The following is a 15,978-nucleotide window of genomic DNA, read 5'->3' on the forward strand; positions in this document are numbered from 1 at the left end:
ACATAAATTGTTGGTAGCTTATGTTTACCTAGCAACAGAATCTGTTTGGCAGAAGGCTGTGGGAAAAGAGGCTTTCCTTTTTCTTTCTATTTTTTTAAAGCAGTTTCTTCATCTATAAATTTTCTTCAAGTGCAAGAAAAGCAGATATACTGGCCCAAGCAATCTTCCTTTTTTTTTTTACAATATTCCTTTTATATCATTTTAACCCAAATTGCCTAGTAAATGCTCACTTTAGAGATTATTTTTGCCACTTTGATTACCTTGTATATAACTGAATGCCCTCTTTTAAATTTGTTTTTCTTTTATAAGAAAACTTTGTACAAATCACTGTGAATACTGTCTTTGACCTTGTCACTATCAAAGATCACTGAGTTTTGGGACTACCCACATCTATCCAGTGTAAATTTCTCTGGTTTCCCAGTGTCTTTAGCATCGCTTGTGGATTTGGATTTTGGATTTTGAATTTACATTTCAGGAACATTGGTCAAGAGATAGAGCAAGACAGATACTGGCATGGTATCACTTATGTGTGAAATCTAAAAAAAAATGTCAAACTCATAGAACAGAGTAGAATGGTGGTTGCCAGGGGCTGAAGAGTGGGGGAAATGGAAGCTGTTGGTCAAAGGGTACAAACTTCCAGTTATAAGATTAGTAAATTCTGAGAATCTAATATACAGCATGGTGACTATAGTTAATAATACTGTGTTGTGTACTTGAAATTTGCTAAGAGAGTAGATCTTAAGCATTTTCACCAAAAAAAGTAACTATGTGAGGTAATGGATGTGTTTATTAACTTGATTGTGGTTAATCATTTCACCATGTATACATATAGCAAATCATCAGGTTTTACACTTTAAATACATTAAAATTTTATTTGTCAGCTATAGTTGACTCTTGAACAATATGGGGGTTAGGAGTGCTGACCCTCCCTCCCATGCAGTCAAAAAAAAAGTTATATCCATGTATAACTTTTGATGGGGTGCCTGGGTGGCTCAGTCAGTTAAGCATCTGACTCTTGGTTTCAGCTTAGGTCATGATCTCAAGGTCTTGAGATCCAGCCCCTGGTTGGGCTCCATGATCAGTGAGGAGTCTGCTTCGCTCCTTCTCCCTTCTGCCCCTACCCCCACTAGCAAGTGAGTATGCATGTGCTCTCTCTCAAAATAAATGAATCAATCTTTAAAAAAAATCAATGTGTAACCTTTGATTCCTCCAGAACTTAGCTAGTAATAGCTTACTGGTGACCAGAATCCTTACTGATACATGAAGTCGATTAACGCCTATTTTATATGTTGTATGTATTGTATCCCACGTTCTTACAATGAGGTAAGCTGGCAAAAAAAGTTATTAAGAAAATAATAAGGAAGAGAAAATACATTTACAGTCCTGAACTGTAGAAAATCCACCTGTAAGTAGAGGCACACTGTTCAAACCCACATGGTTCAAGGGTCAACCGTATGTACCTCAGTAAGGCCAGGGCAGGGGATGGGAAAAGACACTGATCAGGATCCACTTGTCTTTAAGTTAACTGTGACCGACTCTAGCACCATGCACTGTGTTGTCTGCATTACTTTCATTTGCCTTTAGCTGAATGAGCTGTATATTCCTACCTGCTTGCTTTCTTAGCTTTCTAATCAGCAGAGCCATGTGTCTGCTGAAAGAAAAGCCAAAGGGAGAAAACAAGTTCTGACTTCCTTTCACATTAGTTATAGACATCCTATGCTGTTAAAGGTTAGAGTGTATTTGCTGCATTCATTTTGAGAAGGGAAGGAGGTATTGTCCTGTCAGCTTCCTTCATGCAACACCGGGGTGTAATTTGCTGCGGGCTTACTGCATGCTCTTGCCTTGGTTCAAGTGACTGGTTTTCCATTTTGATCTACAACTCTTGTGTGGTTTGCTAGGAAGTGGCAGTGTGGAGGTCACTGACCCACCCTACCCTCCAAAACAGGAAGAAGAAGAGATCAAAAGGAAAAAAAAAAGAACTTCGATGCCATCTTGAGACTTTGAAACTAGCCATAAGAAAGACTAAGACAGAATTATTGGGGCAGCCTGGGTGGCTCAGTGGTTTAGTGCTGCCTTCAGCCCAGGGTATGATCCTGGAGACCCAGGATTGAGTCTCGTGTCAGGCTCCCTGCATGGAGCCTGCTTCTCCCTCTGCCTGTGTCTCTGCCTCTCTGTCTTTCATGAATAAATAAATAAAATCTTTAAAAAAAAGAATTATTGTGTAGACAAAGTTCCTTTTGGCCAGAGCCTTTCTATGTCTTTTGTTTTGTAGTCTTTGCCTCTGTCCCCCCTCAGTCCCTGACTCTTCACATGCCCACGGTGTTGCAAGGGACGTGGCAATTGACTGTGATGGTGAGATCCATGAATTGCCCTGCGTTCATTGATAACTGGGGGCATTCACTGATATCACAAAAGTGCATGCTTGCTGCTCTCCCAGTAATGGCAGGCATGTAGGCAAGGAGTGAGCATCTTGAGCCATTGAGGTTGAATCCCATTTTTGTAGAGCTGCTGGTTAAAGGTGAGCAAGAGTAGGTGAGCTCACGAGAGGAGGGCTGGCAGAAAGAAGGAGTACCGGACTTGTGGGACAGGAGGGAGGCACAGCAAGAACTCCTGGAGGAATGAACAGTCAAGGAGGGAAGCCCATTGTCTCAGCTTACTGAGGCCTCAGCCAGTGGTGTTGTGCCAGGGACCAGAGATAGGAGGAATAGGTTAGAGAAAACAAATTTGAAAAGGGTGGTGATGACTGCCCAAAAACTGGTGATGAATGCCCCAAAAGCCTTTGGTGGCATCATTTCTGTAAAGGAGGTACAGAAGTCAGATTGCAGAGGACCAAGAAAGGAGTGCAGGCCTGAAAGCAAATTTCCATTCTAAAAGTTCAGCAGAGGGGCATCTGGCTGGCTTAGTCAGGAGAGCATGGGACTCTTGATTTTGGGGGTTGTGTGTTTGAGCCCCACGTTGGGTGTAGAGATTACTCTAAAAAAATTTTAAAACTTTGGCAGCATTTAGAGACTGGTAGCTATGAGGGTAGGAGGGTCACTGTAAAGGTAGTTTTTGCTGCCATTGTGATGACATTGAAGAACCCATGGGAGACGTAAGGAATCAGAGGATCCTATTGATCATTGCTATCCTGTAGAACTTCCTGCAGTGATGAAAGTGTTCTATGTTTTCACTGCTCCATACAGTGGCCACTAGCCACATGAGACTACTGAGCCCTTGAAGTGTGGCTGAGGCATAGCAAAACTGAATTTTAAATTAAATTAAATTAAATTTTTTTTATGATAGTCACACACAGAGAGAGAGAGAGAGAGAGGCAGAGACATAGGCAGAGGGAGAAGCAGGCTCCATGCACCGGGAGCCCAACGTGGGATTCGATCCCGGGTCTCCAGGATCGCGCCCTGGGCCAAAGGCAGGCGCCAAACCACTGCGCCACCCAAGGATCCCAATTTTAAATCTTATTTAATTTTAATTCATTTACATTTAAATAGCCACACATGGCTAGTAGCTACCAGATAGGGACAATGCAAGTTTAGAGGGAGAGGATAAATGTGGAAGGAGAAAGGTAGGAAGGGATCAACTCTAAAGCAGAGAGGGAGGGATAACTTTTTTTTCATTTATTTCATTCATGTATTTATATAGTATATTATTAGTTTCAGAGGTAGAGTTTAGCAATTCATCCATTGCATATAACACCCAGTGCTCATTCCATCATGTGCCCTCCTTTGTGCCCATCACCCAGTTACCCCACACCTCCACCCCCCTCCCCTCCAGCAACCCTCAGTTTGTTTCCTATGGTTAAGAATCCATTATGGTTTGTCTGAGGGAGGGATAACTTTGAGAGTCTTGAGAAAAAAGTCTTCATCTGATATGGGAGATCTCTCATGCCTCTAGTAGCTAAGAGTTCAGACTCCCACCTTCAGTTTTTTCCACAAACTTTGTCAAGCTCATCTACTAAGAATGGGGAATTTGGAGGTAGAGTCCTTGGGGGCCTGAGGAGAAAGACTAGAATGTTCACAGGATGAGGTTGTAAGGAGCAACTGGGCCACAGTGGTAGCCAGGGTGTCATTGACAGCATGAATTTGTGGTGTGCCAAGTCTGAGGGACTTGATAGGGGCCAAATTTGCACTGGGCTAAATGTGTGCAATTCTAAAATAAGGTTCCTTTTGGACTAAGATGTGAACTAAAAGGATCTGGAAAATATTATGCAGTTTAAGCTTAGAAAGTTATGTTTAAGTGTATCTTAACTGTTCTATTACTCTACCTTAAATGTTTCCTGGTAAATTTCTTTTTTTTCTGGTGAATTTAAGCCTTGATAGCATAAAATGTGTTTGAAAGAATCTCACCAGACAGGTTGGGCCTCTTCTGCCTGGGTGGTGTTTGGTTAGGGTAATCTGCCAGATTCCACTGCTTGTTCTCCTCTTGAAAGACTTTTGGGGCAGCTAACTCATCTCTGGTATAGGAGTGGCGGTGGCAGGAGGCTCCCTTATAGCAATAAAAATTACAGCACTGTGCAAACTCATAGCTACTTAACTAACACCCTTTCCAGATTCTTTGGCAGGCAGGAGCAGGAGATGCTTATTGCAATATAGATTCTATTTGCGGGAAAGGAGAATTAAAGGAACGAGCAGAGAGGAATGGATGTTGATCAGCTAGGAGTTTTCTGTATGTCAACAACATCAAAAGAATTATGAACTCAGGAGTTTTTCTTAAAGTCTAGGTATAGACAGCAGTTTAAAATCTTGTTTTTAAAAAGATTTAAAAAAATTTTAAGTAATCTCTACACCCAACATGGGGCTTGAATTTACAACCCCAAGATCAAGAGTTGCACACTCTGCTGACTGAGCCAGCCAGGCATCCCAAATCTTGTATTTTTAAATATCTTACCAGGCCCCAAATTTTAACTTCAGAGAAAAGTACATATTTTGGCTAAGTAGTCAACTGTGTGGGTATTTCTGTGTAATTGATTCTTGTCTTTGATTCTTATCTTTTTTGTGGCCTAACACTCTTGTAAGTTTATGTCAAAAGCCCATGACAAATGACCTTGATTAGAACTCTTCCTCTCACATTAAGATATAATACAAGCACAACGTGTTTCGTTTAATATGTTCCAATGGCCAGAAAGGGGCAACACGACTACTCCATTCGCTAGAATTCCAGCCAGGGCTTTCAAGGGAAATAAATATGCTGGATCCTCAACTTGCCAATATCAGACCTAGATAATCCTCAGTGGTTTCGTCCATCGAGAAAGGTGATCTGCTATAAAGTATCAAGACATTCCTCCTATTTAAGCCCCAATGCCAGAGCCTATTTTAACCTGCATAAGTAATCCCAATAGCTACAACCAAATGAAATTTCCAAAGATGAGGGTATAACCATGGAAAGTAGAATCTGGCATACCTCTAAGGTATAAGGAGTAACTCAGAAATTGTAGAATTTTTATGTGTTTGTTCTAGACATTTGTTAAATATCTTCCAAGAACCCCTAACATTGGTGGTGAGGTAAGGAGAGGATGGAGATTCAAAGGGAGTATGAGATATGGATCTAGCCCCCAAAGATCTTGTACTCTAGTTGCAGTAACAGATCTGGAGCTTCTTTTTTTTTAAATTAATTAATTAATTTATTTATGATAGTCACAGAGAGAGAGAGAGAGAGAGAGAGGCAGAGACACAGGCAGAGGGAGAAGCAGGCTCCATGCACCGGGAGCCTGACGTGGGATTCGATCCCGGGTCTCCAGGATCGCGCCCTGGGCCAAAGGCAGGCGCCAAACTGCTGCACCACCCAGGGATCCCAGATCTGGAGCTTCTAAAGCAATTAGAGAACAATTAGGTACTAAGTTACATAGTAAGGACTAGAAGATTGACTAGAATCTATCCCCTTAAAGATAAAAGAGATATGTGATAGCTTAGCAAGAACTGGGACTAGCATGTCAAAGGCCAGTTTTGTCACTAATCTACCACATCATCTTGGCCTGAAACTCTCTAGGTCCTTAACTGGTTTTTCTATAAAAGATGGTGCAACGTGCTAAGATGGCTTTCACAGAGGGCTTCTTCGAAAATTCAGTGAGAGATTTTGTAGATGACCATCTTTCCTGAGGTGGGAGGCCATACTGGATAATTCCTAAAGTCCTGGATAAGTCCTGGAGTCCCACTCTTAAGATTCTGTGATTTTGTGGTAGTAAATGTGAAAGTGCTTCGAAAAGTGTAAAGAGGTATAAAATGTGACATTTGTGTCCTCATCACTACAAATGCTTCTTGTGGGTTCCCTGGGGCTGATATGCTCCCCATCCCTGCTACATGGCTTATCCCATAGCTCATTTCCTGACCTTAGGTTCTCAGGATGTCTCTTAAAAATTAATAAGCTGAGTGATCAGTGGAGAATTTCCCAAGGAGGTCCCCACTATTTCCCCACTCCAACAGACATTTGTTTTCTCTTCCCTGGCAGAATGCAAACTTCACTACAGGCCACTGAACAAAATAATGGCTTCTTTAAAAATCATTAAGCTGAGTGACCAGGCAACTCGAAATATAGCAAGGTGTTTCCCAGGGAGGTCAGGTCACCTCTCTTCCCACTTCTACCTTTGTCTTCCCTTCCCCATCAGAATGCAAACTGCCCTGTGAGCCACCTGGCAGACACTCTTTTGGCCTCCTGGAGAGACCAGCCTTTAGCCACAGGAAGCAAGCAGCTTAACAGGACGCTTTTGGTGCAGGTTGGCAATGGGTTAATGAGAGGTTTCATTTAACTCTAGATGGTCAGTGGTGTTCCACCCCACCTCTCCCAGAGTATGTCATTGTCTCGATTGAAAAGGCCTAAGGGCAAAGCTTAGAAATGAGTTTAAGCAGTTATACATCAACTAAGCATAAAGTTCTCTGTGTTTTTGCTGCATTTATGGCCCACTCTATACTATTCCTTTTGACTTAGCATATACTACCTTGGATTGTTCATGATTTTTCCAGAGCATATGCCACGTGTCCCTTACTAAAACCTTGGGTAGCCTCTTGAACGTGGAGCATAATGTTCTGTATACAATATTCACTTGATTTGAAAACAAATTCCAAGTAATGTAGAAAATATGATCTTTCGAAGTATTTACAGTCCAAAAGAAATTATACTGATCCTAATCCAAGAAACTTGGAAGTCTGTTCACTTCCACCCTTTCACCTCAAATAACGCAGATTGGTTTAACAGCCCACCATGTCTCACTAATGTTAATGTATGGTTACCTCTGGCAGTCGGTGCTGGGATCTAGGAGTGGAGTTTGGGCATTAGTTAGCTTTGCCAGTGACTGTGATATATCATCTATAATATATGATACGTGATATAGCCGGCAGAGCCAAACGAGTCACTCCGAGAGTGAGTTATTGGCTTTCTGGACAGAAAAGGTGTTGGGTCAAGTCCAAAAACAGCACTGAATTTTCCTACTCTGTGAGCAGCAAGAAAAATGAAGGCCAAGGTGACCACAATCCTATCTAGCCTCTACATCTGCATTTACCAAGATGTTTTTAAAGTCCTTGATGTTAACTCCAGAGAGGCAATAAAAATGGACCCAAACCGGAGGGATGTAAAGGGTGCCTTTCCGTCTCTTGGGACAATTAGGCAGCCAGCCAGCCTGGCCAGCTGATGGAGAACAAGGCAACCTGCCTGGGGAGACCAGGCAGAGGTCAGGCAGGGAACCGAAACCGTTCTGCCAGATGGGTGGGAGTTTTGAAAAATTAAAAACAGGTCAAGGAGGAAGCCGATGATGGGAACGGACGGAACCTTGCGGCACAGGCCTGTGGCCGTACACCTTCCAGCACAGGGTGTCTGTCATGCCGGGTGCGGCAAACAATCCGGCCTCATCTGTGTCAGCATATGGAGTCCACAGCCTTGGCTTGGACAAATTATAGTTTCTCAGGCCGACTCATTTTTAAATTCAACATAAACCGTAGAGAGGCGAGGAGGGTAAGCGATTTTCAGGCCCCCCACCGCCCTCTGAAGCTACAGCTAGTATTTTTTAGCCCAGCACCTTCAAACAAAGGGAGAGCCATGTTAGCTTCCTTCTGGGAGAGGAAGGAACCAGGCTCGCTATGGCTTGGGTAGTGCTTGCTACTGAGGCATTAATCAGGGTCCTGACAAACCTGGAAAGGGCTGGTTTCCTCTTCATGTATAGAATCATAAAGGGGGCACAGCATTCAAACAAAAGGCCAAGGAAACCTCTCCCAAAGATCCTATCAACTGTCATTATGGAGCAACCAGTCTGGCCAGAAGGGAAAGCCCATTTTAGAAAAGGGCCCTGTTTTTCCAGGCAGTGACATTCCTGTTACTCCGGATATGACTATAGTTCCAAAGAGGTCACTGGGGTAGACCTTAACTTCAACTAGCTTTCAGGGAGTGGCCGGTTATTCGTGGTTGGGTTATTTTTCATTATCTCTAGCCTTCGGGAGCACGGATATCCTATGCTTAAGATGGCGGCCATTGGGGGTCGATATCCTACCACCGATTCTCACACCATTTCACGCAACTCTATTTTGGGGGATTGCTTCCCCCTTCACTGGGCGGAAAGCCGAATTAGCCTAAGCCTATCTTGGCAAGGCCATGCCCCTGGATGCCTCAGGTCTACCTGGCCACGAGGATTTGTTTGGGAATGGGCACGTGACACAGTTCCTATCAATGAGAGAGGAAGGAACATTTGCTGTGGGCCTCTGAGGAGAGTTTCCTCAGTGTTAAGAGGTCACTCTCCCTCTGATCTGCTGTCATGGATGGATGTGAAGTCTGAAAGGGCCACGTGGTTTCACTTGAGCTTGAGGACAGAGGCCACTCAGGGAGGAGAGCAGGGAAAGGGAGCTGTGGCCACAGCAATCACAGTGTTCACTCTGGACTTCCAGCCTCACAAGCCAAAAGCTGTCTTATTCTGGGATGTAAATGTGACAAGAGAGACTAGTGGGTCGCTGAGACGTAACTCCCAGATCATCCATGGAGACTCTGGGGGACTGATACACACCACCTAGACTTGAAGGAGACTGTAATTCAGACTACCAGTTTATTCATTGGTAGTGAAAGGTTGGCTTTTCTGGTAGCTGGAAACCTTGTGTCCTCTAACTTCCTTTCCCAGTATTAAGGTACCTGGGAAAACAAGTTGGTAGTAATAATAGCCACAATGGAAAATAATAATAATAATAAAAGTTTGATTTGTCCAAAGTTACATAGTTTGTAAATGGCAGAGCACAGGATTTAGACTCTAATCTATCTGAGTCCAAAGCTCAAAGTTTTTTTAAAAAAGATTTTATTTATTCATGAGAGGCATAGAGAGAGAGGCAGAGACATAGGCAGAGGGAGAAGCGGGCTCCCCTCAGGGAGCCCGATGTGGGACTCAATCCCAGGACCCTGAGATCACGCCCTGAGCCAAAGGCAGACGCTCAACCACTGAGCCACTCAGGTGGCCCTCAGTTAGCCTTTTAAACTGATGCCTTAAAAATAATAATAATAGGGATCCCTGGGTGGCGCAGCGGTTTAGCGCCTGCCTTTGGCCCAGGGCGCGATCCTGGAGACCCGGGATCGAATCCCACGTCAGGCTCCCGGTGCATGGAGCCTGCTTCTCCCTCTGCCTGTGTCTCTGACTCTCTCTCTCTCTGTGTGTGTGTGTGTGTGTGTGACTATCATAAATAAATCAAAAAAATTTTTTTTAAAAATAATAATAAAATAAAATAAATAATATAAACTGATGCCTTGTGGTTGCAATTTTAGAAGCCATTCTCAGTCTCTTGTTGATTTGGAGACAATACCCCAGTCTTAATAACACCAAAAGATGAGAGTTTTCTCACTATGTCAGTTTCAGAGCATGACATTGGCTGGCCCAGTTCCTGCAGCCCAGGAATCCACCTTATTTGTATCCTGTGGAGCTCTCCTTATTGTCTTTGGCATTCTTGTGGTGTTGAATTGCCCATTCTTGCCCCAACCGTACATCTTTGCACTGAAGTATGTTTCTTTTGTTTTTTTATGCCTTTACTTTCTAACCTAATTATTTGGATTGTTCAATATTTGGAAGCCTTCTCTCTCCCAACAAAATGGCAAACTTCTTGCAGGCATTGCCTATGTTGTCTCCTTCCTATGCATTCCCCACAGCACCAAACTGAATGTTGAGCATGTAGTAAGCATTCAGTGAATGTTGATGGAATTGAATTATGAACTATTGTCTCATGTTCAGTCTTTCCACAGGGGCTTTTGGTTAGAACATTTGACCAGAATGCCATATAGACAAAACTGAATTAGGAAAAAAACATGGAATATAGGTTATAGTCAAGGCTCAGAATTTCACATTACCTAATTTATTATTATTTTTTATTGGAGTTCAATTTGCCAACATATAGCATAACACCCAGTTCTCATCTCGTCAAGTGCCCCCCTCAGTGCCTGTCAGCCAGTCACCCCAACACCCCTCCTACCTCCCTTTCCACTACCCCTGGTTCATTTCCCAGAGTTAGGTGTGTCTCATGTTTTGTCACCCTCACTGATATCTTCACTCATTTTCTCTCCTTTCCCCTTTATTCCCTTTCACTAATTTTTATATTCCCCAAATGAATGAGACCATATAATGTTTGTCCTTCTCTGATTGACTTATTTCATTCAGCATAATACCCTCCAGTTCTGTCCACGTCGAAGCAAATGGTGGGTATTTGTCGTTTCTAATGGCTGAGTAATATTCCATTGTATACATAGACCACATCTTCTTTATCCATTCATCTTTCAATGGACACCGAGGCTCCTTCCACAGTTTGGCGATTGTGGACATTGCTGCTAGAAACATCGGGGTGCAGGTGTCCCGGTGTTTCACTGCATCTGTATCTTTGGGGTAAATCCCCAGCAGTGCAATTGCTGGGTCGTAGGACAGATCTATTTTTAACTCTTTGAGGAACCTCCACACAGTTTTCCAGAGTGGCTGCACCAGTTCACATTCCCACCAACAGGGCAAGAGGGTTCCCCTTTCTCCACATCCTCTCCAACCTTTGTTGTTTCCTGTCTTGTTAATTTTCCCCATTCTCACTGTTGTGAGGTGGTATCTCATTGTGGTTTTCATTTGTATTTCCCTGATGGCAAGTGACGCAGAGCATTCTCTCATGTGCTTGTTGGCCATGTCTATGTCTTCCTCTGTGAAATTTCTGTTCATGTCTTTTGCCCATTTCAAGAATGGATTGTTTGTTTCTTTGGTGTTGAGTTTAATAAATTCTTTATAGATCTTGGATACTAGCCCTTTATCTGATATGTCATTTGCAAATATCTTCTCCCATACATTACCTAATTTTTTTTAATTAAAAACCTTTTTAGAAGTAGGCTCTACGTTCTGTCTCCCTTTCTGATATTTCCCACACATTTCTTCCCCCTTCCCTTATATTCCCTTTCACTATTATTTATATTCCCCAAATGAATGAGAACATATAAAGACTGCTAACTCTGGGAAACGAACTAGGGGTGGTAGAAGGGGAGGAGGGCGGGGGGTGGGAGTGAATGGGTGACGGGCACTGGGTGTTATTCTGTATGTTAGTAAAAGAAAAAAAAAAGAATTTAAATAAAAATATTTAAAAAAAAATAAATAAAAAAAAAAAAAGAAAAAGAAAAAAAGAAGTAGGCTCCACGCTGGGCCTACTTTTAAATCACGCTGGGTGTAGAGCCTAACGCAGGGCTTAAACTCATGATGGTAAGATCAAGACTTGAGCTGAGATCAAGAGTCGGGCGCCTAACTAACTGAGCTAGCCAGGCACCCCTAAAATTAAAAAAAATTTTTTTAAACTCCAGTATAGTTAACCTATGGTGTTAGATTTATGTTTTGACTTATTTTCAAATCAGTTATTATCTGGTCTCCTAAACATTGCCTTTCTTTTCATATTTTCTAGGTGGGCAGTTTCTTCTCTTTGCTTCTGAAGTTCACATTTTCCCCTCTCAAATCCTTGAGTGAAGTTTTTCTTCTTGCTGGAGAAATCACTGTCGTGACCATCCCATAGTGGCCTAATGTGGAACATGTGCCATTCACTTTTAGCTTCACTTTTCTTTTTTTCTCTCTTCCTTCTGTTTTTCTTTGCATTAACAGCTGTGTGGAGATGGCAGCAGCTTGAAGGAGACAGTAGAAGCAGAGGGCCTGGCCCTGGAGGTCTTTGGAGTTCATACCCTAAAGGACGAGAGACAGAGCTTCCCCAGGGAGCAGAGTACACATGTCTGAGGATTCCAGTGCAGGAGGGGACTTAGAGCAGTCATCAGGTTTCTTTTTTAAAGATTTTATTTATTTATTCATAGAGACCGAGAGAGAGAGAGGCAGAGACACAGGCAGAGGGAGAAGCAGGCTCCATGCAGAGAGCCCGACATGGGACTCGATCCAGGGTCTCCAGGATCACGCCCTGGGCTGCAGGCAGCGCCAAACCGCTGCACCACCGGGGCTGTCCCATCAGGTTTTTTTAAAAAGATTTTATTTATTTATTCATGAGAGACACAGAGAGAGGCAGAGATATAGGCACAGGGAGAAGCATGCTCCGTGAAGGGGAGCCTGATGCGAGACTTGATTCCCAGGACCCTGGGATCATGACCTGAGCCAAAGGCAGAGGCTGACCTGCTGAGCCACCCAGGTGCCTAGAAGTCATTAAGTTTTAAAGAAAGATTTATTTATTTGAGAGATAGAGAGAGAGAGAGAGAGAGAGAGAAAACACAAGCAAGCAAGCAGGGGAGGGGCAGAGGAAGAGGGGGAAGCATAAGCAGACTTCCAACTTGAACTTGGAGCCTGACATAGGGCTTGAGGTCTCCTTGAACTGGAGTTTGATGGCTGGATTTAGCCAGCAGTGGCTCCCTTTAAGCAGACATGCCTGAGAGCTGACTTCCATGAGGCTGGAAAAAGGCTGTTCCCCGGCACCCCCGCCCCTGCCCTGTGCCTCTCTGCACCTGTGACCGTTTGAAACCCCCATCCTGCCAGCTTTGTTCCTCACTAATCCCTGCTGAGGGAATTTGGGCCTGCTCTCCACGGTCCCTTCCATCTGCACTTGGCTCTCATCTTGAGTCCACAGTCCTGGCAAGTACTGACTTCTTCAAAGCCAGTGCGAGGGGAGTGCACGTTCAAAATCCTCTGACTGGGGTTGGAGAAAGTGGAAAATGCAAAACATGCTCATTTGGGAGACATCTCATTCTTTTGGAAAAAAATCTGAAACCTCCACTGGTCTGTCGTTTGTAAGCCGCCAAGTGTGTTTTTTGTTTGTTTTTTGAGACAGAGGAAACCATCTCTAAATGGCATTCATATTAACACACGACCTCTGTGCTGCGCTTCTCCCACCCACTGCAAAATTGGCACGTGAGGTGGACTTACGGTTTGGCCTCTTGCTCTTGTTGTTGATCACAAAAGGTTTACAGCTGATCCACTCTCAGCAAAAGTAAGGTTTTGGTCACTCTGTCGTTACCCAAAACTTCCAGACAGTTGCTGTCCTAGAGATTTGTTATCCCTTAACTCTTGTGCTGCCAACTTCAACAAAGAGGAAAATATGAAAGTGGATGTATGCTCCTTGCTTCGGACCTCCTGTCTTCCAAAGTACCCTGCACAAAGCTACAGTGGAAGGAGAGAGTAGGGGTATACGTTTGTTAGGGACATACTTTTTGATTTGGTGGAAAGCCTTCCTTCTTTCCTTGTTGTGAAGCCAGGCTGACACATAAACCATGAAACTTCATAAAGCCAGTCTCTCTTTACTCAAAATGGTGGGAAGTTGGAAACTAGTTTCTAGAATCATGGATTTTCTTTCAACAAATTTTTTATTGAAGTATAATATACACATTAAAAAGTGCACAGATTATTAGTGTACAACTTGATGAATTTTTACAAAATGAACTTATCCATGTAATCAAGCACCCAAATAAAGAGAACACTTTTCCTGTATTAGTTTCCTAGGGCTGCCATAACAAATCACTACAAGTTTAATGGCTTACAACAGCAGAAATGTTTCTCTCAGAGTTCTAGAAGCCAGGGATCTGAAATCAAGATGACAGCAGGGTCGTGCTCCTTCCAGGGGCTCTCGGGGAGCATTCTTCCTTACTTCTGCCAACTCTGGTGGTTCTAGACCTTCCTTGGCTTATGGCCACATCACTGTGAATCTCTGCCTCTGTCTTCACTGGACCTTCTCCTTCTTACACTTCTTGTGTGTCTCCTCTTTCATTTCTTATAAGGATACTTGTCATTGAGGGCTCACCTAGATAATCCAGGATGATCTCACCTTGAGATTCTTGATTTAATTACATCTGCAAAGACTCCTTTCTTTCCCCCAAAGTTCACAATCACAGGTTCTGGAATGTGAATATATATTTTGGGGGGCCACCATACAACCTACCACACTTCTTGTCTCTCCCAGCCACTCCTTAATGCTAACCACTGTCCTGACCTCTCATGGCATAGATTAGCTTTGCCTGCATTTGAACTTCATGTGAATGGAACCATACAGGTGTGCTATTTTGTGTCTGGCTTCTTTTGCTCAGCATCACCCTTGTGAGATTTATTTACACAGTTGCTTATAGTATAGACCACTTATTCTCAGTGCTCTATGGCATTCCACTGAATGACTTTGTCACAATCTATCCATTATATACTTGACAGACCTTTGAGTTATTATCAGTGTGAGCTATTATGAGTATTTCTGTACATGAGTCTTGTAGCATGTGCCCATGTGTTTCTGTTGAATATACTAAGAGCAGAATTGCCGAATCCTGGATTGTGCATGTACATTCAGCTTTGGTAGATAATGTCAAGGAATTATAGAATTTTAAAGTTGGTATGAATTGAGGTCAAGATCGGATGCCTCACTTAAATAAAACTCAAATAATCCCAAATCCACTTAATTCAAAGTCCACTCTTCCCACCCCCTGCTCCAGACCTTTTGAATTGGGAAGATACTTTTGCATGTTGTCATTCTGGCTTAGTACCCCTATCAAGGTCCTGGACCAAAATCCCACTACTCTGCCTTTGTCAGATCACAGAAGTGAAAGAGAGCTCAGTAGAACTGGCATGGCAGAGGCTGCTGTCTCAAGATTAAATGTCTCAGGCAGGCTCTTTATCCTCACTTGCATGGGCAGAGTACTGATATGTGCCTAGTGAAGAGCATTACACATGCAGCATTCATTTCAAGAAGTGTATGTTGCAGAAAGAGTCCCATCTTTTGGACTCTGAGCTATGGAAAGTCAAAGGCAGCTCAAAGTAAAAAAAGTAATTTAACAAGGTAGCTCCCACCCACCCCCACTCCCACCCTGCTGTGTTATTTTTTAAAAAGCATTTAGTGTAATTAAGCCATTGCCTCATAAAGTTGTTTCACCAGGAACTTCAGTTTCCCCAGGAAGAGATGAAAATAAACTGAATGTTTCATGTCACTGTTCCCACGATTCTTAAAAAATCATGTTTGTCTTTAACAGCATGATATGAAACATCTCTCATCGATAAAGTATTGTTTTACTTCAGGATAACAAGGCAACAGAATCTAGAATGACAATTTTTATGCACATTTTAAACATGAATCCTTCGTATAGATAGATTACCAGGCATGTTTGACTCCAACCGTATTTTCCCACATAATTATTTCGTTTAAATCTCCTAATTATTCCATTCTGTTGAATACCATCTGTCCTGCAAAGGGACAATTGTGTCTAAACAAATCAACAGGTTTTGCGTCATTGTCTAAATATGAGGGAGAAACAGCCCCCAAACTCTACTCTGGCAGTTGGGTGGAAATTAACAGAGGTCTAAATCCCACATTGGGAATGCCTCATCTCTAGCTCCCCTGGAAGCTAACTTTCATAACTTGTGGAGCCCAAAACAAAGCCAAATGAATTTTGGAAAGGTCAGTGGGAAAGGGATTGGGGTGGGACTTTCCCAGAGAATGTTTGAGCCTTTGCTCCATGAGCTATCTGGTCACCCAGGCAGTTTGTACTTCTCAGGGAGGGTGGAGGAGAGGACAAAAGACATTCTCTCTTGGTACCTAGGTCTGGGGGTAGGGGTGG

At 43.0% G+C, this 15,978-nt stretch overlaps 1 protein-coding gene across 3 annotated transcripts in view; it reads left to right on the plus strand.

The window, feature by feature from the left end:
• The window catches only part of PABIR2 (PABIR family member 2), a 215,053-nt gene that overhangs the window by 36,839 nt on the left and 162,236 nt on the right, over positions 1-15,978 (plus strand). Inside the window, exon 10 of one of the 3 annotated variants that reach the window (XM_072817352.1) lies at positions 11,862-13,162. The exons of the other annotated variants lie outside the window; for them this stretch is intronic. Within the exon in view, the coding sequence (XP_072673453.1) occupies positions 11,862-11,889 (28 nt within the window). The 3' untranslated portion in view covers positions 11,890-13,162. Of the gene's footprint in view, positions 1-11,861; positions 13,163-15,978 lie in introns of those variants that run through there. 3 annotated transcript variants of the gene reach the window in all.

This window comes from Canis lupus, chromosome X (assembly GCF_048164855.1).
Source record: "Canis lupus baileyi chromosome X, mCanLup2.hap1, whole genome shotgun sequence".
In the NCBI taxonomy this organism is placed as follows: Eukaryota; Metazoa; Chordata; class Mammalia; order Carnivora; family Canidae; genus Canis; species Canis lupus.